The sequence below is a fragment of the Fukomys damarensis genome, unplaced genomic scaffold (genome assembly GCF_012274545.1).
Source record: "Fukomys damarensis isolate Sample0158 unplaced genomic scaffold, DMR_v1.0_HiC HiC_scaffold_17, whole genome shotgun sequence".
NCBI lineage: Eukaryota > Metazoa > Chordata > Mammalia > Rodentia > Bathyergidae > Fukomys > Fukomys damarensis.
The window spans coordinates 68,083,400-68,111,322 of record NW_022900929.1 but is presented as its reverse complement, the minus strand read 5'-3'; the positions used below and the strand labels follow the sequence as shown (position 1 = coordinate 68,111,322).

The window sequence follows — 27,923 nt, the reverse complement described above, 5'->3', positions numbered from 1 at the left end:
TGGCTTTTAGTTTTAGGTAATTCTTGAACAGAATAAACAGTACCAGAACTAATAATCAGTCGAGTCTGTTTGAACTCAATGACAACAAAAATGACAGCAACAACAAAAATTTCCCTTGCTTTAACTTTAAATATATGTGAAAAATGAATCAATTCGGTTAAATGTGTTCTCCATTCATAGTGAAAGCAGACTGGAAGAATTAATTGCTAGATGAGAACCTGAAGCCCACAGTTATTTTGAAGATCAATAAAGAAAAGTCATGTCAGAGGAACTAGTGAGGGAGAAAACAGATGCTTCTGAATGATGCTCTTGGGCTGGGGTTTAGCTCAGTGGTGCCACTGCCAGCCTTTAAGCACAGGGTCCTGAGTTTGATCCCCCGCCCTAAAAAAAAAGAAAAGACCGAGAACGTAGTTGGTGGTCAGTGGGCTGTTTTCTAATTGTAGTTGTGGTGCATGGCTTAGAGCAGAGAATCCATGTACACAGTATTTTAAGCATGTGCCCAGTAAACGCCAGTGCTTAAAAATGAGGTTTCACAAAATATACATATGCTCACATTTGCCCTTTTTCTTAAAAAGGGGGATGGAAAGGATGTATTAGCAGTGCCTTTCACCTGGCATTCATCAGTTAGAGTGGAGTTAACCTCTCTCCTATCCATCCTCTACTTCTTTGGGTCAGTTCCTTCTGGTTCTCAGCAAAGCCACACCATCTCCATGGCTTCAAAAACCTGATCTGGCTGGGGATTTAGCTCAGCGGCACGGTGCCTGCTTTGTAAGCAAAAGGTTCTGAGTATCTAAAAACAAAACAAAATAAAACAACAACAACAAAAAAAAAACACCCCTGATCTGCTGCAGATGACACCTGATATGTTTCCCTTAGGTGTGTGAATACCACCCCCAGTTTATAACAAACATACCATAACAAGTTATATATTAGTATATTAGTGGTATTTAATATGTAAACAGTTCAAATCAAAACCAAGAACCAATTCACACTTTCCTAGCACCTGCTCTGTGTAGGATATCAGCAGTGTGAGAGTAACTGAATGTTGCTGTGCTTCTTACCTCCTGTGTTTAGGGCTGTGGTGTCCTCCAAAATAGCCTCTACTGTCCTAGATGCCTACTTGGACAGTAAAGACTAAAAAGAAATCATAACTGGTATTTCAGAAACATTTGGTTTGCGTCCTTTTTCTTGTCTCATATTTGTCATGGAACTCACCTTAGAAAAATATTTTGCACAAAGCCTTTTATCTGAAGGTTGTTATCTCCTCTCACATTCAGTGCCTGAAAAAGTAAACAAAATCAATACATAAAACCTAAACTTTCTGGCAGAATACATCTCAAAGACGTGTTCATTTAGACAGATCCATAGAACTACACCTGCTTGTTTGTCCTTGGTTTACTGTCCAGAGAATGGGTGGTGTGAACAGAAGTCTCTTCATAAGATGTGCACATGTAAAAATAGGCTACTATTTCATAGGGTCTTTAAAAACTACCATGATATTAAGATAAAATTTGGTTGCATGCCCTGAAAGAAGAACAATGGATTCTCTAACACATAATTTTCTTCTCTGAGCACTTCTTTTTTCTACTATCCTTTGCTGATCATGAATGTTGCCCTGGGTTTGTGGAAATACAGGATTTCCCAGTAGGTACCAAACACTGTGTGGAAAAAATCTTTCCCCTTTGTGCTTCTGTAGGAATTTGTGTCTAAATCCACACCATCTTCCAGATAGTGATTTAATTCTTCCTGTCTGCCTCCTCCAGGGGTGTGCTTACACCATGAAATTATATGGATGTGGAGTGATGCTTAAATGATCACCTCAGTCCTTTGATCATGAAAGAGCTCTAAGGCAATGAATTTGAGGTTATCATAGGGTAGGCAGTGATTTTGTTTGTTTTCCACAAAGAAAATGTAAAATAGTACATTACTCTTTGTGATTCAACAATTGTAAGCAGTAAAACTTTGTGAGCCTAACAAGTATTCAATCCCTATAATTTGTACTCTTTTCCTCCTTTTCCTTAATATGTGAAGGTTCTCTACTTACTTTCCCCCTCCAAGCAGTGGGATTCTTTTGTACAAATAATGATGAAAGAAACTAGTTAGCCGTATATGAACATTGGGTAATTTCATATGAAATACAGAAAAAAGAGTTGGAAATACGTAACGACATTCAAATATACACAGACGTATATCTGTGTTTGTATATGTGTCTGTGTTGTATTTCCATCTTGCATAGTCATTTACATGATATTTTGTAAATAGGCTATGATAGAATTCATTTCTAAGAGCAACGAGGAAAAAACTAATGTGATGTTTTAGGGAATATGAGTACGCTAATCTGGTCCTGCTCTGCATTAAAATTTATTTCCCGTCAATAAGATTTTATACATGTCTCCACCTGTCAAACTCCTTGATTCTATATTAACCGAGAGGCGGAACTGCTCCAGCCATAAGGCAATGGGAAGAGGAAACGGAACAAGCCTTCTTGGGGCCAAGTGTCCCATGGTACTTGCTTCTTGCTTTCAGGTAGGATTCAATTTACACCGTTAATTGTAAAAAGAAGGGCGCCGTGTGTTTGCACAGATGTGCTTGATGGGCAGCTGGCATTTACAGTCTCACGGTCACTCTGCTCCGGTAGCCCTTGATTTGTCCTTGGTAGGCAGACTCCGTGGGCAGATTCCACAGGACTCTGACTCCGTGGGGCGGTGGCACAAAGAGGGAAGAGGAGAAGTACCGCCACATTTATCAGTGCCCTGTGCTCCTCTGCCCCAGTAATGGCCCCTGTGTGCTGGTCCTCTCTGGCTGAAGAGGCTGGGGAACGGCCTCAGGCTTCGCCATACCCAGAGCTTTACGTGTCTGTGCTGTCTCCCTTGACCCGCCTTTCCTCTAGTAAACAGGCCCCTTCATTAATGTCTTCTCATTTGAGCCTTTTCAGTGTGCCATATGATTCCTGACAGGACTTTGAATGATAAAAATACCTTCCGTGGAACAAAATTAATGATTTCTTTGTAGAGTGGAAGGAATCATAGATTATTCAACTCTAGGAGGGATCAATAGCACTTAATGTCTCTCCTTCTAAAACGAAGACACGCTGTGAGTTGCCTGAATTTCTCTCTCTCTCTCTGTCTCCCTCCTCTCTCTCTCTCTGATTAAGAATTTATTAAAATGCAGAGTAATGTTATGGCTTACATTTGAGAATGACTGGTGTAACCATAGTGGCTTGAGAAGGAACAATAGGAAAGGAAGAATCATTCATTTGGAAGCTATTGGGTACGTTAGATCGGAGAGAATAATTGTAACTAGGAGATCAGTAGGAGGACGGTTCATGAAGATAAAAAATTTCAAGTTATTTAAGGAGCATTATATACAGTGGCTAAGAATGCTCAGCTTCTCACCAGTTTTGTGATCCCAAGGAAAATTATTAAAACTTTAACCTTTCTGGATCGCAATTATTTCCACATCTGTTCAAAATTGGGGGAATAGTACCAATCTCATGAAGTTATTGTAATAAATAAATGGATATGTATAAAGCACGTAGAATAATTCCTTGCACACAGTAGGCATAGTATATGCATGTAAACTATATTATGAATAGTATATTTTTTCCTAGGTCAGAGAGACCTCATCTGATATAACTTACATATCTGCTATTACATACAGTGTGTGACTTCTGGTACCACTCACTGAAGTAGATATTTTGGTAAGAAGTTCAGATCTTCAAGCTCTTTGAAGTTACAAACAGCTTCATTTTCTCTGTGTTTTTCCCCTTATGTGGGAAATGAACTGTTTATTATATTTATTAAACCGGCCTAGCCACAGGGCATTTAAAAAATAATTGTAGTTGAACCTTTTATTTGTAATTCTTATAGATAGTCGATCTGAGTGTCGTCTGGAGGTATATATCGTAAATATGTACAATTCTTCTCTTACGGGGCTAGGATCACCTAACTGGTGACAAAGTTCTTTCTGGGATAATGGTTGAAATTAGTATTTAGAGGGGAGAGGGGACTTCTACCACTTCAGAATTTGTCCCTCTGCTTCTGTGACAGATGTAGGCCTCCCTCTACCCTTTACTTTTTGAGACAACTGCAGTATTTGCTTAGTACCAAGCAGCTTCCCGGAGGAAGGTGATGTATGATTTGAGAAGAGATGATGACAACAGCGATCATGGTTGAGCTGAGGGAAGAGGACTCACTAGAAATTAGCTGATATAATCTACGTCTGATAAAATATTTCTCACATTTGCATATGGCTCACGATCCTGAAAAAATAAATCCAAACTTAAAGTAAACAGATAGATTTCTCCATAGAAACTAAAATTATAATGCTATCTTTATCCAAATAGAATCTGAGCACTCACACAGGATAAATACAGTCTGAGTTGTGGAGATGCCACCAAGGTTTCCTTAATCCTACATGCGGGCCAGGTTTTCTGGGCCCTGGAACATTAAAAATCCCGCTGCCTTTTTTCCAGCGTGGAATTCAGACTTAGCTTGGTGGTATAGGAATCACATTTCTTTGTCAGGTCAATGTCATTAAATTTTAGCAGTATGCTTCAGTTTCTAGTCTCTGTTATCTTCTCACGAGAGAGAACTAATTATCAAAATAATACAGCATAAAACAAATTACATCACAAGATTACTTCCTGAGACTGTTTGCACAGGAGAGCTTAACTCTGACACTTCAAAACTTGTTGGCAACAGACCAATTAGAGAAGAGGACACATTGTTTTACATGTAGAGACCCTTAGCTTCCTCCATTTACAACTGATTGCTCTGCTGTCTCTGCTAATTCCTGCTGGGTAAATTTTTAAAACATATGGTATGAAACATATGGCTCGTGTCTGTTAGTGTCTGTTCCTACAATGATCAGGAATCAATCCAAATAGAACACTGTTAATAGAAAAATGCTCTTTGTATATAGGCTTAGAATCTCTTTGATTCTGTCTCTCTTCACTTGGTTTACTATTACATTTGAAGATAACTATTTTGGAAAGAAGGAGCCATTTTTAGGATTGTAATGATATGCTTGACAGTGTTTTCTAAGTAGAATGTTGTATAATGTCATGATAGTATAACGTCCAGAATTGAAAGGCACTTTGTTAAAAATAAATTATTAAAATGAATTCTTAAATTATTGCTGTCTTCCTGAGTATATGTGGTCAATATTTGCCGACATGAGAGAAGATGAAAGTAGTGATAGGGAAGTTTTCCAGACAGGAAGATCTTGGGAATTTGGTTCTGTAGTAAATGTGACTGTTTCCTTATTAACAGCATTTGCATTCCTCTGTCTTGGTCAGCGTCTTTAACTTGTGTAGCTAAATGATCACTTGTGAACAGTATAGAAATTTTCTTTTTCTCTGACTGTGATAAAACCATAGTAAGTTGAAATCTGTAAGGTGCCTTGTGATGGTTAATTAGCATTAATAGTTGTTGTTTATCTGCTTGTAGTGCAGAAGGAACCACAGACTAGGACAAGGGAATTACATTGTCTGGTTGGAGATGACTGCACTGAATGTTGACCAACATAGCAGGTAGAAGTTGGGAAGTTGAGTTTCAATCACAAGGCTTTAGAGAAACCCATGCATGACAGCCAGAAACAGGATGTATGATGTGGTTAAGAGGTTTTATTTGAAAACTAAAATATATAGGAATTACTCTCTGTGAGATCAGTAATGCAGCATTGACTATTAACTGTGCTAAAAAGCTAGAATTGAACGACAGCAAGCTCTTCCCTTAGTGGAATGACCTCCGTTAGCACTTCCACATAAGAAGAAATATTAAGAGAAAATGTATAGGATTACCCAGAAGTGATGATTGTATCCCTTTGGCATATTTGTGATTCTCCTCTCAAGCTAAAACAGAAAAGCCAGCTAATTACCTGGGAAGCACAGTGTATTCTGTCTGCCTTAATTCACCTTCAGTTACCCTTTCCGGTCACATGTGTGTTTTGTGTATGTCTCCTGGAGAGGTGAATTTCTTTGCCATCCTCACCATGACTTTCCATAGGGTATTCTTAAAATTCCTCTGCTAGTAAAGCTCTTGATTGTGTCCTCTGTGGCCATTCTCTCTCATAAAAGCTGTGGTTCTCTGCAATCTACATTGCTGTGTTTCATGGGTAAATAACAGACATACATAGCTTTCTCCTAGCATGGGCACAGATCCTCACAGCAGTCCAAATCTTTTTACTCCGGGCTCATTCTTCCAGGAAAATGGAAGATTTATGGTTTTGATAACAAAAGTTCAGGTTTTATACCATCCTTTCTTTTCTCTTGTATTGGAGTTCTAATAATGGAGTTCTTTGCTCAGGAAGCTCCTATCTCTTTTTATGGGTATTCTTCATGGAGGGTGGGATTATAATCAGTAAATACAGAAGAAGGAAGGGAAAAAAGGAAGAAGGGAAGGAGAGAAGAAAAGGGGAAGAGAAGAAAGAACAGAGAAAATATGAAAGGAAGTTTAGGAAATTGGAAGAGACAGACACACAGACAGAGAGACAGAGTGAGCAGGGGTGGGAGAATAGAAGGGAAATTAGGTAGATGCGTTGCTACTGTACTTATGTACATATCACTTTTCATGATTATATCCTCATATCATCGAGTGGAATTGCCAAGCTGAGAACACTCCCTCTTTCTCACTAATTGTGCGGTAGTGCATTTGTTTGCTAGGAGTGCCGTAGCACAGTGCTACAAACTGGATAGCTTTAACAAGAGAAATGTATTGACTCACAATTCTGGAGACAAGATGTCCAGGATGAAGCTGTCTGCAAGGCTGATTTCTTTTCAGGCTGTGGAGAAGAATCATTTCCATAATTTTTAACCTAGTCCTGTTGGTGTGCCAGCAAATGTTGATGTTCTTTGGATTGGTCAGTTGCATCGTGTCTTGATGCTCGCAGGCATTCTTCTTGTATGTGTCCCAAGTTTTCCTTTCACACAAGTAAAGCTACCTAGCCTAGTGACTTCACTTCAACTTGATCTGTGCATTTCAGATAAAGTCATATTTTGAGGGTCTGAGCTTTAGAATTCCAACATTTCCTTTTGGGGGTTGCATATCCAATCCCTTAACAGATATGTCTTTTAAAAAGATTAAAAAGTTAAAGCATTCGAAGCATGTGTCAAGAAAGTAGAGGGGACGTAGTTACTCTTTTTCCCTAGAAAAACTAGTAGGTAAGATATGCTCTATGAGACAGTATGAATTATCATGGAAAATGAATCTTTGTAGCATTTTAATAGCTTTTCAGAGATAAATATATAGAGATCATTCCAAGAAAGAAATACCCTTGCCTTGTTCTTTTTATAGCTTGGAATATATGGGGTGTGTTGACTGAGAAGCAACAGTTCATATGGTGTTGATGTAGTAGAAAAAGGAACATAGGTTTAGTAGATCAAGGTCAATAAAGGTTTAGGGATGGATAGAAATGATTTGAATTGTGTATATTACAATACATGTTTTGCCCCTGGCTTGTAAGTCAGATATGTACACGCTCAGAACCTGGCTGGAAAGAGACAGCTTGTTTGAGCCCGGTGGAGCCCAAGCACATTATTTGTGACTGTCAGTGTCTAGAATCTCTCTGTGGAAAACAGATACTCTGCCAGTGTTTGCTAACAGAAGGTGACTGAATCAGGAGGCTAACCTGTGACACCATGTTGTTTGTTTTTCTTTTAAGATAAAAGATGTTAATGTAGGAGGTTTTTGTTTTTTTTTGTTTTTTTTTCCCTAAATTAAAACCTCAATATTTAGGTTTACAGTCCGTGTTAGAACTTTGTGGTAAGTGGGTTTGGGGTTGCGGTTTGGACACTCGTCTGTAAAAGGCCCGCCAGCACTGCAACAGCTCAGCCAACCAATAAGGGAGACATTGAGAAGGGTCACAAGATACACTCTGAGCAACATGCAATAAACAGACCATAAGAAAGCCATTTAATCTTCACTCCTCAAGTTAAAGAAAAGTATACTGTGAATATAAAAGTTATGGATTTGATTTATTACTTTCTTCCCATTTTATTTTTTTAAATTAATTAATTGATTGTATTGGTACATTGAAGGTATACAGTGTAAAGACAGTCATCGTTGGAAATTTGCACCTCGACATAATCCACCTTGGTTCTTATTTTTTCATTTGACGGAGTAACAATCAAGAACAGAAATTTTCTTATAAAATGAAAGAAAGTTTGGAAATATACCCCAAATAATCTGTAGGTCTATTCAGACTTCAGTTGTATATGTATGAAAGCGCATGTGCGTATTAAAACATTGTGTTTAACTTCCCTTGCTAACTTTTCCTTCCTTCCTTATTTTCTCCCTCCCTTTCTTTCCTCCCTTGCTTCCTTTCTACCTCCTCCTTCCCCCCATCTCCTTCCTTTTTTCTCTTCTGCCTTTCCCTTTGTTACATGTTATTTTATTCATATATTAATTTATTTAATATATATTAATTTATTTAATAAGCATTTAATAAACAATGCTACACTCAACAAAATGATAGGTGCTCAAGATACAACACTGAATGGTACCAAGCCTAGTTCCTTCTTGTATGGAGTTTACATTCGAGTGAGTTAGGCTGAGTTTTACAATTACAAAAATGTATGTAAATTGTGCCCACAGCAAGTATTATTAAAAAGAGGCAAAAACTGCTCTGTGTGCCCTTAAATTAGTGATTGTTTAAAAGGGGGACAGAAAATGATTTTCTGAGGTGGAGACTCAAGCTAATTTCTCAGTTCCAAGTAGGCAAATAGCAGTGTTAAGATATTTTGAAGAGGATGTTGGAACCAGAGAGAAAAATACTTGCAAAGGTCTTTGGTCTAAAGATCAAGTTAGAAGGACTATGAGAAAAGGGATTTTGAATGCTCTGAGGAACATGGAAAAGATTTTACCTGGTTTTCAAGGGGCTGCTAATCGCAGTTTTTTGGTTTAAATTTTTTTTTTAAGTATTAGGCAACATTGATTAAGTAAAGATTTGCTGTGGTCATTTGGGAAAAAAAATCACTAGTGTGCTGCCTGGATTCTGCATCGCAGCAAGGCAATCTGTTGGGCGAGACTGCACTTATCTGAATGAGAGATGGTAACAGCTATGACGGCACAGTTGTGTGAAGATGGGGGGAATGGAGTGCGCACGTGGGCAAGATCAGTAACAGTCGGAGCCAATGTCAAGGACAAGTGCTTCTGCATCTGGGGTAAGCCGCGTTCTGACAGTATTGCCATTCAGTGAAGTAGGAAGGGTTGAAAGACGCCATCGATGTTTGAAAGGAGAGAGGTGTTGAGTCATGAGTTCAGTTTTGCATCTATGGGCAATATTAAGATAGTCAAGGTGAAACTGTCAAGTAGCCTGCTGGTCCGGGAACCTCAAGGGCAAGTCAAAGTCAATGCTGAGAATAGAATTTTGAGAGCCATATACAGGGTGGTGACAGAGTCATTCTACAACTTAATGTTACACCCTGAAGAGTGAAAATGGATGAGAAATTAGAGTAGCACAAAGACAGCCCTGCAGTTTAGGAATCTTTCTTCTACATAGCCAAAATGGATGAGCCATGGGCCCTTTTTGACACTAAATTCATCACTAGTATAATGTAGTCTTTCTAGGGAAACATTTCTTCAGTGTAGGTAAGCACTACAGGGAACTTTGCATGAGAAGACACAATGAGAGGATTTAAGTAATGTCTTCCAAACAAGCGCAAAAGTCTATCTCAGAAATAGTAGAATGTATTAGAGAAAAAGTCAACATAATTTAAAATATCCATAAACATGCACACATTTATGTTATGTAACTAATTTGTCCTTATGTTTTGTAAACTTAATTACTTCTTGCCATATTTCTTTAAAAATGGAAGTTTCCAGAATTGAATGATACACTCTCCTTAAGTAAATCCTAAGTAAAAAAGATGTTGAGACTCTGCGGAGCTGTTTATCAACGTATTTCATTTTTCTTTAGGGTCTCTCATCAAAGGAGTAAAGAAGTAGCAGAAATGTTTGTATTTCACTGCTATTGAGTTGCTCTTCTAAATATTTGGCTGGAGACAGTAATCTGAATTATTATGATGTTCAGTCACTAATTTCCTGTCATAATTTGATATACTAATGTAGGTCAGTGACAGAACACCACTTAAAAGTACTGATGGCTAATAGGAACATATCGACATGAGAACTTGTCAAATAGGCCTTTCGCTGTAAATTAAAGAACGTTTGATATATGTCAAAATAGCGCTAAAATTAGACCCGCAGGTCTCTCATTCTCAGCCCGTAATTAAAATGTAGGCTCCATCTGCATAATAAGATTTCTGGTTTATGTCATTCCTTGAATATCCATTTTAGTTATTGAAACTTCAGTATGGAGAGTACTATTTTATAATAGTACGGATATTTAAAAATTTTTTTCTTTAAAAATTTGGATCCCTTCAGGCTATAGGAGAGAAGCACATACATGTTTTACACCCTGAATACAGAAATGCTGTTTTTTTAGAGTCTTTTTTACAGTGATTAACGAGGCAAGGGCCTGCCTGACCTTCTCCATTGAAATCTTGCTAGTTATTCATTGGATATTCCTTAAGCTTTATTTGTTTACAAGTGGTCTGTGATATTAAGTAAATGAAATATTATTTACAAAAGGAAGTTGTGTTCCATGTTTATTTTTGAAAATCCCTGTTTCAGTAAATTAATAGCAATCATTCATCCCCTTATTTGATCGACTTACCTCAAGGAAGTGAACTTTAGATTTGTCAGAGAACTTGATCCATCTCATTAGTTGGGCAGTTTGCCTACAGTTGATATATTTTTCAATAAAAATGTTTCTGATTTCTGGGTTTTTAAGAATATTATTCAGAATAAAATGTGATGATCTTAACAATCAGAAGTAATTTAATTACTTAATTCTTCATTCCATACGTGGAAATTGCCAACAAAAAATGAAATGTTGAATGATTAGAGCTCTCTGTCAGGAATTGTTGTTATCTCTGGATAGGAATTATCTAACATGATTGCTACATCCTATTCTATCCTATTCTATGAGGATAGGATACATAGTATCCTCACTTTATCAATAAAGAGTAGGAGATTACTCAAGATTTAGGCTGATATTTCCAACAGAGTCTCCAACTCCAAACCCAATACATTAAGTTAGGAAAGTTAATATTTGGAAAATTTAACTCTCATTGGACATTTTAAAATAATTGGATGGCATGGGTGTGTATGTTTGTGTGTTTTCATTATTCACAAATTTCAAGATTCCTTGAAAATTACTTGTGGTAGAAATTTATTATTGAAAGAACAAATTCCCTTTCCTTTGCTTAAAATTTGGACTATTTCATTTAGGGCTTAAATTATACTGGTAATGTAAAAATTGCAGTGTTATATATAGAAAATATAGGAAATGGAGCTTTTGGAGTGTGGGTAATAAAGTGGGGTTGGTTAGATGCTTCATGAAAAATGATTCATGAAAGGAAGTCTGGGGATATTGAACAGAGTTGGTGAGTTGAACTATAATGAACTTAGCCATTCATGGGAATTTTATTTATTGTCATAATTGCTACACAAATGAATTGAAAGGAGTTAAAATAGGTTGTGGGCATGCCAAAAGCTATTAAGAGTTTCACTGAGGAAATCTGGAAAAGGAAGTACGGAAATCTACATTGATATCTCAGAACATGACAGAAAATACATGTTGTATTCCAGTGATGGTAACAAATGTCAGTATGGTACTTATGGAGACACAAAGATAGTTCCTTAGAGTTGCCCACTATGTGAAAAAGTCTGACTTCTTCAAGGTTATAAATAGGGGTGTTGTTGGCTGTGTTTAGGCAAACTTGCCAGGGCAAAGAAGAAGGTGGGCTTTTTGAAGTCTAGAAAAGAAATCTAAGACAAGTCAGAACATCCTAAGTCAAAAACAAATGGTCAGAAATTCATCAAGAAAAATATTATAGAGCCAGACAGATAAGTGTTTCCTTTATCCATGTGGCTGAATTAGTGTATTTGTGAAGTAAAAGTCTACTTTCATACAGTATTATAGTCAAGAGAGATAGCATTTGGCCCTGAAACATAAAAATAAAGTACAAGATCATTTTATTCATTGCAGAAAAAAAGTGCTTGTTGTAAATAAAGCAATGCAAGCACAGAACCATATTAAGAGGCCACTATATCAGGAAATGAACTGCCCCAAGATATCATTACTGTTAACATTCTAAAGTTAACCTCTTTCTGACATGTACTTTGTCACACAGTATACAATGGTACATGCATGGGATTGTATCATGTACATCATTGTTAGCAATATATGTGCAATCATTTTATAATCAATAAAATATAATTAATAATTTGCATGATTTTATGTTGGTTGTGTAATAATCTATTTGTAGATTTTCAACTTTAATTAATCTGTTACTTTATGGCTTGATGCTTACATTGTTAATACTTTTTCAGTCATTCAAACAAAGGCAAGGGCTGGGGATTTAGCTCAGTGGTGCTGTTGCCTGTCTTGCAAGTGCAAGGTCCTGAGTTCAATCCCTAGTACCGAAAAATAAAAAGAAAAAGAAAAAAAGAAAAAAGAAAAGAAAGCAACTTTCAAACAAAAACAAGCATTTCATGTTATATCAGTCATTTCTTTTGTTTTCTATTGTCTATTGTCTTAGGAAAAATTTCTATTCCACCAAATGTCTTCATAGAAATCTCTTATGTGGACATACAACTGTACGTGTACAATTTACACATAAAATGGAAAATATTAATGGTTTACATCTTCTGTCAGCTCCTTGCCACTGTTCCTTTGAGCATTAATCAACACATCAGCAAAATCCTTTGACGAAGGTTTACTTACTAATTGACTTTACAGATACAGAAACAAAGACAGAAAGGTCAGATCATTTACCTAAAGTCACATAATAAAGGTCAGAGTGGAGATTTGAATTTAAGCACCTGGAGTTAGAGTCTTTCTTCATAATCACAGTGCTTACTCAATCTCTGTATAATCCAAAGTTTTATTACACTCTATTTGTAAAGATCAGATAATGACATCGTTTTTCCAGGTCAACATATTTAGAGCTAGATATATAGTTTTGCATACATCCTATTACTTCCAATGGTTCCTTTATAAATATTTTATTGCCCATATTGTAAATAAATCAGTTGGTAACTTGTCTCTTCAGGCTGAATATTTTAGAAATGTACTAAAATTAATGTGTATTATTTTCCATTTGGATCTATAGTAGCAAACTACTTTCCAGACAACTGTACTGACTGTATCCAATAAGGATGAATCAGCCGATGATTATTCCCACATTAGGATTGACTAATAGGGCTGCTTAATTATGTAGTAACATCTAAAGCAAAAATCAATATTAAGATATTCGATATTTTAAAAATCATTTTGATTGAACAATGTTGATCATGTTTGTAGGTTGCTTGTTTTGGGAGTTAACTAGTTGTTTTTTTAACTTGTGTTGATTAAAGTTTGGATATCTTACAGCATTTGGCTTATTATCTAACACAGACACAATCTCATCAGTTCTCCAGAGTGAAGTTAGATAAATTTCCAAGTTAACATTTTAAAAATGCAGTTAAGTGAATAGTTCTGGGAGAATTCAAGTCAAAGAATTTCACTGCTAAGAATGAAGGCCCATGGCTATAAGTAATTATTTAGTTATGGTCTATGTATTTCCAGTTTTTTCATAAAACTGCAGGGAAATACCAGTAATTAGAACTTTATGATACAAAAAAAAGGTGAAAGGTAAAAAGTTAAGTAAAAAGATCTGTGCAGCTCTTAAGCGTCGTCATATATTTGGCTTGCTGCTATTCTTAGTTTGAGCACTCTTGTGGCACTGCAAATTTTAGTATTGCCTTTTTTGCTAGCAATCCCTAACATTAGTAATACAATGAAGTTTATTCAGGAGAACGTCGAAAATGAGTACCAGGTCCTTGCTCCTGGGAAGCCAGAAGGACACAGGTGCTTGTGCGGACCCAGTTCAGGCCCCGAAGAGACTGGAGATCAGGAGATGGCTGGCCTGAGAGCATCAGTGTCACCCTCAGAGACACCTACAGGGCCAGCTCCAGGGGTGGGGAGAATGAGGATAAAATGGGCTACAAGGGAGGGTGGGTGTGATCAAAGCAGGATATATGCATGTATGGCAATATCAGGGTGAAACTAATTACTAAAATGAATACATGTAAATAGTTATAAAAATAGATACATAAAACAAAAGAAACAAGTTTTTCCTTAAACAGAAGGGAGTCAAATTATTTGAGCAGAAATCTGGGGCAATTTAGTCTTATATATATTGCTTTGGAATTGTCAAAAGACAGTAATTTAAAAGTTGAATTTACTGATAATTGTGTATGTTTTATATTTTGTGATTTAGACAGTATTTTACTCCAAAGTCTTACGGCACCAAATAATTTAACAACACTATCTATCCTTTGCTTATCAGAATAAAATGATAGGTACTTCTTTTTCTGAAATTTGACTCTTAGCCCCTAAATCCTAAATACGTAATGTCTTGGATTTTAAAAACAGCGATATATCATGGTACAATGAAAGAAACTTTGTTTCTAGTGTAAAGCAGAACTGAAGAAAAAAGTAAGCTTCGACAGTTCCCTTACCAGAAGTGGAAGTGTTCATGTTTTCAAATGGAAATCAAGGCGTGTTTTCAGGATTTTAGAGAAGGCAGGAGTCACCAAAATAACATTCACCTCACAGACAGTGAGTTCTCCATCCATCGGAGGGCTGCTCCTGGACAGTCCTTCAAATCAGAACCGCTTGTGGTAACCGTCCTTAACTCTGGGGCAGAGGGGAAAAGGGCCACGCTTTGGGTGTGTGTCTTTACTGGTGTGCTTATTCTAGGGCCTAACTGTACCTTTGTGACATGCTGAGGAGCTTGTCATTCCTGGGGCTAGGTCCTCAAAATTCTCTCCCTGCCATTCCTATTCTTGGATAGACAAATTGAAGTTTTCATTGTTCCACTTATTTTGTAGTAAATCTCATTTTGTTTCTTGATGAGCTAGGCTGAAAGAATAGCTTTCTCTAAATACCCAATTAGTGATTAAGTTTGAACACAATGAGGAGACTAATTTCAGTGGTTTAGTGTGTGCAGAAGCTTTGTGGTTATTTCCAAGAAATCTGAGATTTTATTTTTAAACAACAATGAGTATATCCAGGTATATATTTCGGTCTATGTGAAGTGAAAAAGAAATGATGTTAAGAGTCCCTGTGCCTTTGAGAGTCTAATTGCTTAAGGTGATAATTTGTAGGAGATAAAGATTTGGTTCAAAACCCTTGGAGAGTTCATGGGCCCGATAATACATGGCCTCTGGCACTGGAAAGAGCAAGGCGTCTCACAAGTTTGATTTAGAAGAGGGAGATCTGCTGAAAGATCGAAAGACCAAATACTGCCTTCTCCCTCAGTGCTGTAACCAACCCTTCCTTCTTGATTGTTCCCTGCATAAATTTCAAAACATAAAGAAGGGAGCCATAAAAGCAAGAGGAAAGAACTCTTGAGTTTATCTCACATTTTTTTTTTCCTATTTGTCTTAATATTCTAGGGGCTGGTCTCCAATATTTCCAAAGTGGGTTTTTTGGTTTGTTTGCTTGTTTATCTAAAAGGGACTAATTAGGACCTGATTAAACTTTAGTTGGAGACAATTCAGGATTTGCCATAGGACCTCACACAGAAGTGGGAACTTGTGTAAGTCTGGACTGTCACATCCCAACCTGAGAGCGCAAAGCTCACTTTGCCCACAATAATTCCTTCATGCTGGGAGACTGTTCTTTCCAAACATCCTGTGTGTGCAAAATATGACATTAATGAAATATCTGATGGGATTTCGAGTAGTCCCCAGATGTAAGTAAATTGCCCCCCTAGGAAATACCTGGAAGGAACGGAAGGATTTAGGTGGAGAGCACTGAAGTTGAAATGGTGATGGCTGGTGGTGTGGGTGTAAAAGTAGGGAGTGCAGCAGAAGTTGTCACATGCGGCATTTGGAAGACTTGGTAAGAATCTTACATTTCCTGAAAGCTCAAAATTTGTTTCTCTGATATGATGTTTTTTTGAAATTTTAGCTTTACATATTAATGGGAAACAAGATGAAAACAAAAAGATATGATGGTGTAAACATGGATCCCTTCATTAAATAAATTTCTTCAATTTACAGAGCTTTGATAAGAAAAAGGACACATACCTGTTACTTTTGGGGTTATAATTCAGATGATTATTTTGCAATTTTGTGTTCAGTTTCCTATAAAGTTAATGCCCTGATTGAAAAATAGTAACAGAAAAATGACCCTACAAGATAGTTTTTTATTGAAAACATTATTGCTTTTCTGTTTTAGCATTAATTTGTAAATTGCACTTTTAGTATCACATGAAAACTTAATTATATAATTGTTATTCAATGTCATTGTTTTCTGTTGATTATAATCTTTCTTCATCTTCTTAAAAAATGTTGTGTGTAAATAGCTAACTTGCTTTATAGTCACACTAACTTAAACTATCAGGCCAAGCTTTGTCATTCATGATACATTAATGACTGTCTTTTAAACCTAATGACTTTAAAGTTTAATTTTCTTACTTTAGTTTGAGCTTTGGTGAGCCAGAGAGGTTCAGTTAATTTATAACAATGCTGCTCAACATGAAATAAGGATAATACACAATATTTGCAATCTTTCCTAATCAAAGCCTTTCACCAAAGTAAGATGGGGTAGGTAGGATCCTTTTTATTAAATCCAATGTAATCAATAGGTTTTTGCTACTTTCATTTTATAGTTCATCAAATAAAGAGAAAAGGTATTACCCTCTAGTGGACAGAAATACAGTATTAACCACATTTTGGAAGGAGAAGTCCATGTCAGGGAGTGGGGAAAATAAACTCATATTGATGCTGAAAATCCAGTTAATTCAAAATAATCAACAAAATAAAATAAAGGTTGGTATAAAATAACTTATATATTGCTTGTATATCAGAATATTGTCCTAATGAAGGTTTAGATAACAGTAACAGAAACATTTCAAATTTTTTAAGGATATTTTTGGAATTGACATTAAAAACTAAACATTGGACTTTTCTGCATGTTTGGATGCATGTTTGTTTTCTCAAGTACAGTGAGTTGCAGTAGTAGGATCATATGGTAGTGTGGTAATAATTATCTATATTGTTCAGAAGTGTAGAATAAGCACATAATTTCAAAATATCTTTGCACAGGAAGCAAATGCAGGTAAGCAAAGACTGAAGGAGAGGTACAAGGTGAAGATCAGGAAAACAATAGTAGCTTAATGAAAATGGCCTTTTATTTTTCTGCCCAGTGCCTCTCTACAAATACAAAATGGCAAGGGCAGATGGTAGGCTACAGTGCACAGTGGATTGCAAAGTATGCTGAAAAGTGTAGATGACCATGTATGTGTTTCTCTTGATGAACCAATAAATGCTGTTTTGTCACTTTTATTTTCAATGTGGGAGAGATTAAATATTAAATATATTTATAAACTGTACAATCAGTCATGATTGGCTCACATCCTAGTTTTATCTTTATTTCTTAGGACATGTCTATTGTATATAATGCCTACATTCACTGTGGAGAGTTAGTGCACGGATGTAGCACATCTTTCTTCTTTTTCTGTTGCTCTTGGGGGTCTTAGAGGAGAGAAAACTCCTAAAACCAAAACAATTATGGTTGGTCTCATAACAGCATAATCCCTAGGAACTGTACCTGTTACCAGAAAAAGCTTCTTTAAAGTGCTCACTTTGACAAGTTGTACTCTCGCATGACGTGGCCAGAGTTCCATTCATCTTGAGCTTCTCCCCACTGTGAGGGATACAAGAAGGGTATCCTTGCTCACTTACTGAAGCAACGTATGAACTTTAGAGTCACCTGAATCCCTTCTCCCTCGCCTGTACATTCTGTTAATCATTGAATCCTGTCAGACAAGACCCCTGAAATACATCTCTCCCTTCATGTCCACCCCCAGGCCCTGTATGGTCTCTCTCCTATACCTGGAAACAAAGCAACATGTGGTACCACTATCGAGGTTTGGAGTAAATTACACATGATGTAGGCCACATTTTAATATTGTTCTTTGAGGAACACTACAGCCATTGTCTTACAGATATCCTGTTGGATTCTCTTGCATTTATTTCCCTTATGCTTTGTCTTCCTGTATTTTTATTTCTTTCTGTTAGATTACCTATTCTATTCAACTGTGATTTCTTTTTTTTTTGTACCAGGGATCGAACTCAGGACCTTGCGTTTGTGAGGTAGGCAGTGGCACCACTGAGCTAAATCCCCAGCCCCTCAACTGATTTTTATTTTTAATAAATTGCATGGATCCAATAGGCAGTAAGCCCTAGAAGATACTGCTCATAACATTAATCTTCATGAATAGCCTCATGTCTGATGTAGCAGTTGCTCAATAAATACATATTTGAAGTCTTGATATGACATAAAAGGTTAAAAATGCCTCTGGTTGTTGCCATTAGAGAATAATTTATTTGTGTTCTTTCTCCAAGAGAATGCAGAGAATTTGGTTTAACTTTTGAAAGTATATGCTAACAAGATAAAAGCACCTTCTTTTACCCTTTTAAGTGACCCCTCGAGCCCAAGGCCAACATACTCAAATTAAGGCAGCTGATATGATTAATGTTAGGAAAGTAATGAGATTTAGTTCATTTCAAGAAAATTTGGATGAATACAGGCCTTCTGCAGTATTTCACCATTTTAATTCATTGCTGTCTGTACAGAGCAAAGCAGATCATAACACTTGGTCCAATTTCAGAAGATGAATTGAAAGCTTTTTCCAACAAAGCAGGGGATAAAGTATGCCCTATCCCCTGCTTCTGATATAATACAGTAAATTACATTTATATGTAAAGTGAGTAAATCCAGTGCAATAATAGATGATAATTTCCTGAAAGAGGTTGCTGTCAGTATACAGTTAGTGATATTTGCAACAACAGAAATTATTTGTTGGTTATTAAATAAATGCCTACTCTGGGTTCTGAATTATGTGATGTGGGACAGATGTGAAACACAATGCTCATAGTGGCACTGAGGTCTTTAACATCATGATATAATGTTAAAGAAAAAGAGAATCACGAGGTAATACATGTCTCCTGGGAAAAAGAGAAAGGACCATTGTTTAATAATGCAAGAAGATATGAGGATGAGGGGTAAAAATATCAGCCTGGGAATTCTGGATAGGGAAACATCATGAGCAAAGACACTTTGAGTCTCGAGCCTCCTGCTTGCTGAGGATACATTGATGATATTACAGAGAAATAGGGTTCAGGTTGGTTAGTCAGTTATGTAATCCCCGTAAGACGGGACATAATTGCCAACCACTCAAAGCATTTGGGACCCTGTGAAAGGCTATGGGGAGACTCTACATGTTCTTAGGAAGAACTGTGGTGAAGACGGAAACCTCACAATACAGTTTTGACAGTTGAAAGATATTATGGTTCTGACAGGGTCTGGAGGCAAGATGGGCAAGAGAGGCAAATGTTATAATGGTTGAGTTTGCAGCAGTTATACTAGTAATGTTAATCTAATTATGGTGCTCTCTTTCCTTTAGCCTGGTCAATGAGGATTTTAGGAGTTAGTAAGAATCCTAGCTTAATGATGACAAACATGGTCTAATAGACATCATCAAGTAGTGAAAAGGACACAGGACCAGTGATTTTTGGCTCCTCTTAGGTATGGATAGCTAGAAGACTGTGACGGGAGTCTTGGTGTCCTCAGGCTTCCTTCTTCCAATCTGGAAGTGAGAGCATTGACCTAGATGATATTTAAACCCTCTTGGGTCTGCATTATGCAGATGATAGGATTAATGCGATCTTCCCAGATGCTTAGCTTATAACTGTGCAGCTGAAGTACTCAGCATAGATTTTAATGGATGTGTGTTCAGAACAAAAGTTTGTGGAATGTTTCATCCACTTGCAGGATAGGTGGTAACATCATAATGATGAAATATGTAAGCAATTACCTTTTCCAAGAATGTGTTGAAATCTAGAAGAACGGAGCAGAAAATTAACCCTTATGAATGTCACAGTTTGCCTACTGTATAATTTAAGTGGTTTAAATAAAGCTACTGATTTGCATAATGATGCATTTGAAAGATATATCTTAAAAATAACAATACCATGCCTTGATTTAAAGCTAAAACAAAAATAACAGGTAGAAATTAGTCTGGAAAACATGCCGTGTAACTGTATAATTAGATGTATTAATAAACATGTGGGCCATTGTGTATTAAGCTATTTCTAGGCTGCAATTTATTTCAAGATAGAGTTATGTACCTTCTATTTAATTTTTTTCTATTTTTGTTTTGCAAGCATTTATTTATTGTCATCAGTTTTTTAACTTCTGTAACATGTATAATTACACAAGACAGATACCTTAAAATAAGTACCTTGCTAGTATTACTTATCTAAATTGAAGTCTAAATTTGATCACTGTCGGAAATGATTTGTAGAAAACATCGTGTGAAACATCAGAGCACAGAGACAAGCACTAATAAAATTTTCTAATGTCATAAACCTAAAAAATTATAATGATGTCTAGACAGTATCCAAAGACATTGTAGAAAGATTTTGATAAATTAATTTTATAAACCAAGTAAACATTTGATTCAAGCATCATTTAATATTTCAAAGCAGTGAAATGATGTATATGTGAAGTTTAGGTACTTAGAAATGTCAAAGGAAAAAACATTTTATCCATTAGGGCAATTTTTCATTTTTTAACAAATATTTATTTATAAGACTTGAAAAAAATATTTCTAATAATCTAGTCTAAGTATCAGTGTCACTCCATTACTTGTTTTGTTTGGTAAAAATGCAAAATTCTGAAGTTTTTGTAGATATATCAGTTATCTGTATTTACTTCTTAGGTTATGTAAATCAGGTTTTGGGGGTGTTATGCATATGGAATGTAAGGAGTATTTTAGTAGAAATACTTTTCATTCTTACCCTATGTTTGAAAACTTTTCCCTCATTTGATAATGGATATTGGAGAGCAGGTCTTGGACTTTAAGATTAAAGAAATGGAGATTAGCAATTGTCTGTTACACATAAGTGGGCTTTTCCATCTTTGTTTTCTGCTAAAAATTGAAGAAGATAATAAAATATGACCTTTTAAATTATTTTGTTCTGTGGGTGGCCTATGTATTTTTTGTTATCTCATGCAGAATTTACATATTGAGATCTATTCTATTTTGTTATTAAAATACAGATTTTCCAAGAAGGAATTTTCCCATAAAGATGACTTTATAAAAAATCTTTTTTTTCCTTCTTCAAAGAAACACTAAATTCATTTTCCAGTCTTATAGGATTTGTGGTCTTTTGAATGCTAAATAAAACACTGAAAATGTACCAGCATTTATTTTTAGAAAATCACAGGCTCTATTAAGAATACTGTTATTTAGGTTGAAAATTTTTGTCAGGAAATACTTTAGATCATGTTGTATATTCTTCATTCTCATTTAAGTAAAATATTTTTTTATCTTCCATTCCCAAATGCATTATAAACAAAAGTACTGAGTACATATATGGGGAGATCTCTAACCAATCTATAGTAGTGCCAGTAATCTACACAGTGGCAGATAGAACACTTATTAGCTAATAGCTTTTCATGGTTTGTAGAATTTTTGTATGTTGTTGTTTTCCAGTGATATACAAATCAATGAGTGGTAGTCAGGCCTTATTGGCCTTTGCATTCTGAAGTAAGAGAAAAAATATGTTTAAAAATTTAGACAGCTCTGTGAAAACTGAATGCTTGAATTAGATATTTTAGGCATCAATGATTGACTGCCTTCATCAAAGTCTTCATTCAGTGCTTATCTTTTGTTCATGTCTAAATTGGAGCCTGTACATAAAGGTGTTCACTTCCCAAGAACCAAACTTTACTTGTTAGCTTCTTTCTTGCACTTGAGGTCTTTTATAAAGGGCAATGTCTTCAATTCAGATTCCCTTTTTCCACTTTCAATGGTCTTCTTTCTTTCCCATTACCTTTTAGGGTACAACATTCCTTACAGTATTAAAGTTTGATCTCAGAAAGGAGGAAATCTTCTCAGATTTTAACAATCAAATTTCCCCGTGGTGATTTCCATAGGCATCATTTTTGCCCACTACTCTGTTCCCATTTGCTATTTTAAGAATGTGTTGGTGAATATTAAATTCATTTTAAGATTTGTGTCCCACAGAGCTTTTGATCTCTTGGGGAAGCTCAAAGCATTAAGGCTGATGGTGCAGTTGCTAAGAATTGCTCTTGCAATCAAGGTGGCTCATGGGAAGGAATTTACTTAGCCTTTTATGAATTTTGTCTCTTTTCTTTCTGACTGGACAGCTCCCCCCACGGTTCGCATCGTGCACTCCGGCTTGGCCTGTAACATAGAGGAGGAACGCTACTCCGAAAGGGTCTACACAATCCGGGAAGGAGAAACTCTAGAATTGACTTGTCTGGTCACAGGACACCCTCGTCCACAGGTGAGTCCCGAACTGTGTCACTGGGGAAAACACTCGTGCTTTTCATGGAAGTTTAAAAAAAACGAAACAAAACCTATCTATGTTTGACGATTGATCAAAACCTGTGTGTGTGCGTACTTAGGCGAATGTGTATAACTCACACACATGAGTGGACCCAATCAAAAACAGCAGCGGTGATTTCTGAATATATCAGCAAGTATTTGTCTGCACAAGATGAGACAAGAATTTTTTGTTTCTGTATTGTGGGAAATTTAGGAGATACTTCCAAAGCTGTGAAAAAGACAGCTACAAGAATAACTCAGTATGATAACAATTCATATGGCAATGAGTTATTTTAGAATGTGGAACAGGATTTTGTGATGACATAATTGCAGCCACGGAGGCCTTGAAAAATGTGATACATTGAGGTCGTGTGGACCTTCCTTATTCATAGTCATTGTATTTGTAGAAAAATGTAGAAAGCAAATCTTTGCAGGTGCTACATGTTTCAGGCTTTCAGAGTTATCACCTACAGCTTTCTTAGGCTAATTTCATACCAGAAACAAAAATTAAGACCTTTAAATGGTACTAGTATTACAAATGATATGCAGAGGGAGAAATTTCAGAATGACAAAGAAGGGTTATATATGTTAATGTCTTTAGGTAATAAATATGTATTGCAAAAATATCTGATTTAACAAAAGAATGTTCAGGATATTTTTCTCATTAATTGACCATTCTTACTGTCTCATATGTAAACTGATGAAATTTAAAATTCACATTCATAATCAATTATAGCAAGTAAAGTAGTATTCTTTTGCAGAAAAATTACATATTTAAGGAACCCGTGTTACAGAAGAAGTTCAGTTGACACAGATACAAAGAGAAAAATGATGAACAAGGAAGGCATTTTGTGAATTCGCTAGTTCAACTTTCTCTTTGCTTCAGCTGTTCTGAACTCTTAAAACTTAAGGATCTTTTTGATCTTAGCATATTGATCCAAAGAACAAAAATAAGGCACTTCACAGAAGGAAGCATTAGAAAGATAAGTAAAGAAATAGACAAGAGTATGGCTAAAACTGAAATGGTAAAATGTTTTATAAAATTAGTCCTGTTGGTAAAATATAAAATAGTAAAATTATGTAAAAAATGATTGAAACAATTAAAATTTACAATAAATAAAATTACATTTTTTTTATTTTCAATGAACAGAAAATGAATTAAACAGCAAAATTATCATAAATTTTTTTTCAAATTTGATCCAGGATATTAGTACTCCTGGAAAAATAGGATCCCAAAAGAAACAAAATGAAGTCAGTAAAGATAATTGTTAAAATGTAATACAAAAACTGGCATGTAAGCCATTTTTATTCAAATTTATACAGAAACAAGTCCAGTGAAAATAACTACTGAAGTTAAGAGAAATTTTAGAACTCAGTAGATTATTAGCAGAAAGAAAATTGAATGTTATAGTAACGTGATTATATATGCCAGAAGATTCGGAGTTAATAGAATACCCTTTCCAGTATCAAAATTTAGAATCCCAGAGGAGCACCCAGATAGAAGAAGCCACAAGAGCTGCATGGCAGGCAGTTTATAGCAAGAGGAAATTCAAGGAGACTTCCCGTATTCCCACCCTGAATTTGACAAGCCTCATTTTCAAATTTTAGTTCAGGATGCAACTTCCTTTCTCTGTGCCTAACTTATGCCAAGCGTTTCTCTGCTCCCCATATCTTCTTTCACATGAAAATGATTAATTTTTCTCCTTCCCTTGTGAGGTTCACGATCAGGAGGACAATCTTCCATCTCTAGACAATAACAACAGTAAGTTCTGAATCAAAGGAGTAGATCTTTGCTTTTGTTCCCCCTTTGCTGTTCCATTTTTGGAATCACCCCAATGGGTTCTGATGCTAAGAAAAGATATTGTTTCCATATCATTATTTTTTTCGTGCCTACAAGTATTTCTGGTGCTTGCAGGTGAATCTGTTTCAGCTTCTATTGCCTGTTTGAAAAATTAACCAGGCCTCATCTTTGTCAACAAACTGTATAAGGAGGCTTGACAGAACAGCTGGGGCTCGGCGTCCTGGCTAGAAACTAAAGGGCATGCTGTCGCCAGCTGGTCCTGAGCATGATTTTCCTTGGCTGATACCGTGGAAACTGCAAAGGATTTCTTACTTGTCTAATCCGAGCATGGTGATGGTTGGGAAAGTGGTGGAAGAGAGAAGTTTCTCATTCGCTGCGCACAGGCTTTTTTAAAAAATGTTTATTTTCATTTTTCTTTTTTTGCAGTAGCGGAGATTGAATGTAGGGGTCACTGAGCTGCATTCCCAGGCCCCTTTGATTTTTATTTTATTTTATTTTATTTTGAGACAGTCAATACTGAGTTGCCAAAGCTGGCCTCCAACTTGGGAACCTCCTGGCAGGGAGTATGTGTGTGTCACCACGTGGTCCCCGTGTTTCTTAATCTACTGTCTTTTCCTGTAGCAATGAGAGTTATGGGTTGTCAACTTCTAGAAGTATTCAGGGGCGGCATTTTTCACTAGACTCTTTAAATTTTATTTTAAAAATATACTATTTAGAGAGGGGTCATGGCCTGTGGATATTGATCTGTCCAAGGGAAATAAAACAAGTAAGTAGAAATTAATGAAGTGGTCACGAGTAGGACATTGGAACCCGGCTTCCTGCTTTCACCGTGACTAGCATGTGACTTTGGAAAAGTTTCCTAACCTTTCTGGGTTCTCTTTGACTTAGTTTTGTTATCTATGCAATAGGAATTATAATTCCCACAGCGTTTTCAGAGACAATTTTATATTATAAATAGACATGTACATATACAATATATGTACACATACAAGTATATAATGTCGTACTATTTTGAGAAAATAAATTCTGCTGTATTGAAGTTCAAGCTGGCATTATTTATTCATCAATTTGAACATTTTCCTACATGTTTTTCAAAAATAGATACATCTTTGTTTATTGGTTTTTCATTTTACCCCACTGTCTTCCTGGATTGATGCTTTCTTCTTATAGACTTGTGGGAACTTTCATATACTATGTTAATAAATTCAATTTCTGATAAATATTTTGCCAATTTTACCTACCAAACTGTTGTCTTTTAACATTGTTTATGCTATTGTTGTTCAAGGTTTAGTTTGTAAATGAATCATTTTAATCTTTTCATTTTTGGCTTCTCAATGGTATAGTTACTTTAGCAAGGAGTTCTTCATGTTTATTCAAGATATCTTACTTTCTGTGCTGTTCTTATCGTATGTATTTATACATTCGACAATTTCATCATCTAGAACTTGTTTTATCCGCAGTATAAATTACTGGCCTATTGTCCTCTTCTCCGTTTTCTTTCTTTTTCTCTCTTCACCTTATCTAAGCAGGATACTGAGCTTTAAAATGCTATTTTTATCATTAACAAAATTGCCTTATTCTTCATATTATCTTTTTCAGAATCAAATCTTGAATATATTTTGACATATAAGAGGACAACTCATTTCTTTTTAGCTGTTATTCGATATGTCCTCTGTTGACCTCAAGCATTTTTCTCTTTCTTATGAATTATAAAATGGGCTTTTCATCTTCTCCAGTCAAATAAATGTTTGGATCTTAATGATATTGCATTATTCTTGCGATGAGGCCATGGGATAGGAAATATGACAGACTTGTGGAAAGTTCTTAGTAGTATACTTTATTTCAGACTTCTACAGGAAGACATTTTTATTATATGCAGTATAATGGGAAGGTCTTTGGATTTGTTTTAATAATAAGTGTGGATATGCATATTTGGCAGGCTAGCAAATGCTGACTTTCCTTCTTTTCTCAAAACCAAAATAAAACAAAACTACATGCAAAAAAGTGCTTTATCCAAAGCAGTTCTATTTTCATGTGTTTTATATGTTGGCTTATTAAGTAAGATTTCATTTGGATATTATTTTCCTCACTAAAATATGTTTGGTTTTTTTTTTGTTGGTTTGTTTGTTTTTATTTTGAGACAGGGTCTCACTATGTAGTTGACACTGACCTGGAACTCCCTATGTAGCCCAGGCTGGTCTTGAACTCACAGCGATCCTCCTGCCTTAGCCTCCCCAGTGCTGGGATTATAGGCATGCACCATGACGCCGGCTCTCACAAAAATATGTTAATATCACTCCTTAAAATACATTTTGTAGCACTGCACCTGCCTTGAAAGCGCAAGGTCCTTCAATCCCTGTTATTGCAAAAAAACAAAAAAACAAAAACAGAAAACAAAAACAAGAACAGCAAAAACAAACAAACAAAAAAAACCCATTTTGTACATCCAAAATATTAATCTAAGAAATACTAAAGTTTAGGAAAAGTGGGAAGGGTAGGGGAAAGGTAATAAGGGAAAAGAAAACAATAGGAGAAAATGGAAATAAAGTGTTTGTAAACAGGGAGGGGAGGAGGGCGTGAAGGGAGGGCAGGGACAAGAGGAAAAAATGAGAACCAAGACCTGTCATGTAAAGGTACAAGATCCCAATGATGAATGTAACTGTACTGTATGCCTAAAATGTACCAATAAACTCAATTAAAAAATACTAAAGTTTTATAGTAGCTATTGAACCCCAACTCTAGAAATTTTTGTTTTATGGTATAAAACAATAAGGCAAGGCCATTTTCAAATTTTATAACATAATCATATTCAATCATTTAATTTTTTTATAAACACAATATTAACTGTCAAAGCTATTGCAGAGTGGTTGAAATCTTTATGCCTTTTAGTATGTGTAGGTCCAAAAATGATGTCCTTACTAGGATGAAAATATTTGCAAACCTTGCTACCTATTATATTCACTTTGAAACCATTAGTTCTATTTGTATATTACTCATAGCAAATAGTTTGCCTTTTCATTCTGCTTTTTAAATTCAGTCTGTTAAATAATTTCTCATAAAAATACTAGTGCATGTACATGAAAAATAGCCATGTTACATATTTAGACATATGTCTCCTGAATATGGGCATAAATCGATTCTGCTATGTAATCAGAAATGGTCAAATACATTTATTGTTTATTGTTTTTTGTGGATACTAGAATTTTCTATAACTTACTTTTCTCTGCTGTAATAGATCTTTCTTAATTTTCTTTTCTCTGTTGTAATAGATCTTCCTAAACTACATCTATCTTCATAATTTAAGATAATCTTTAAAATAACTAAACTTGTTTAAAGAAATCAAATTTTGGGTAAGATGTGGGAAGAGTTTAGGACAATGGTCCAAAAATTCATGGTTCAAAATTCTAAATCATTGTTCTCACAATGACTCCACATACACACACACTTAGTTCTAGGCATAGGTGATACAGATCTCTATTAAGTTCATATTTATGTGAGGAAATTAATTCAGCACAGCTTCTGTAGGAAGCAGCACATTGTTTTCTGTAAGCTGGTACCACACCTTGAAATAATTTTGCCTCTCTGAATTTTATATAATACATGGAAAGCTTTATAGAACTGACACTTTAATATACTCAACAA

The 27,923-nt window shown here is 35.7% G+C and overlaps 1 protein-coding gene across 2 annotated transcripts in view; it reads left to right on the top strand.

Annotated features, from left to right (window-relative positions):
• The window catches only part of Mdga2 (MAM domain containing glycosylphosphatidylinositol anchor 2), a 736,020-nt gene that overhangs the window by 287,599 nt on the left and 420,498 nt on the right, over window positions 1–27,923 (top strand). For both annotated transcript variants that reach the window (XR_781932.3, XM_010632607.3), the window contains exon 2: window positions 22,300–22,439. Coding sequence is in view for 1 of the 2 variants with exons in the window: in XM_010632607.3 (XP_010630909.1) it covers window positions 22,300–22,439 (140 nt within the window). In the remaining variant the exon portion in view is untranslated. The remainder of the gene's footprint in view (window positions 1–22,299; window positions 22,440–27,923) is intronic.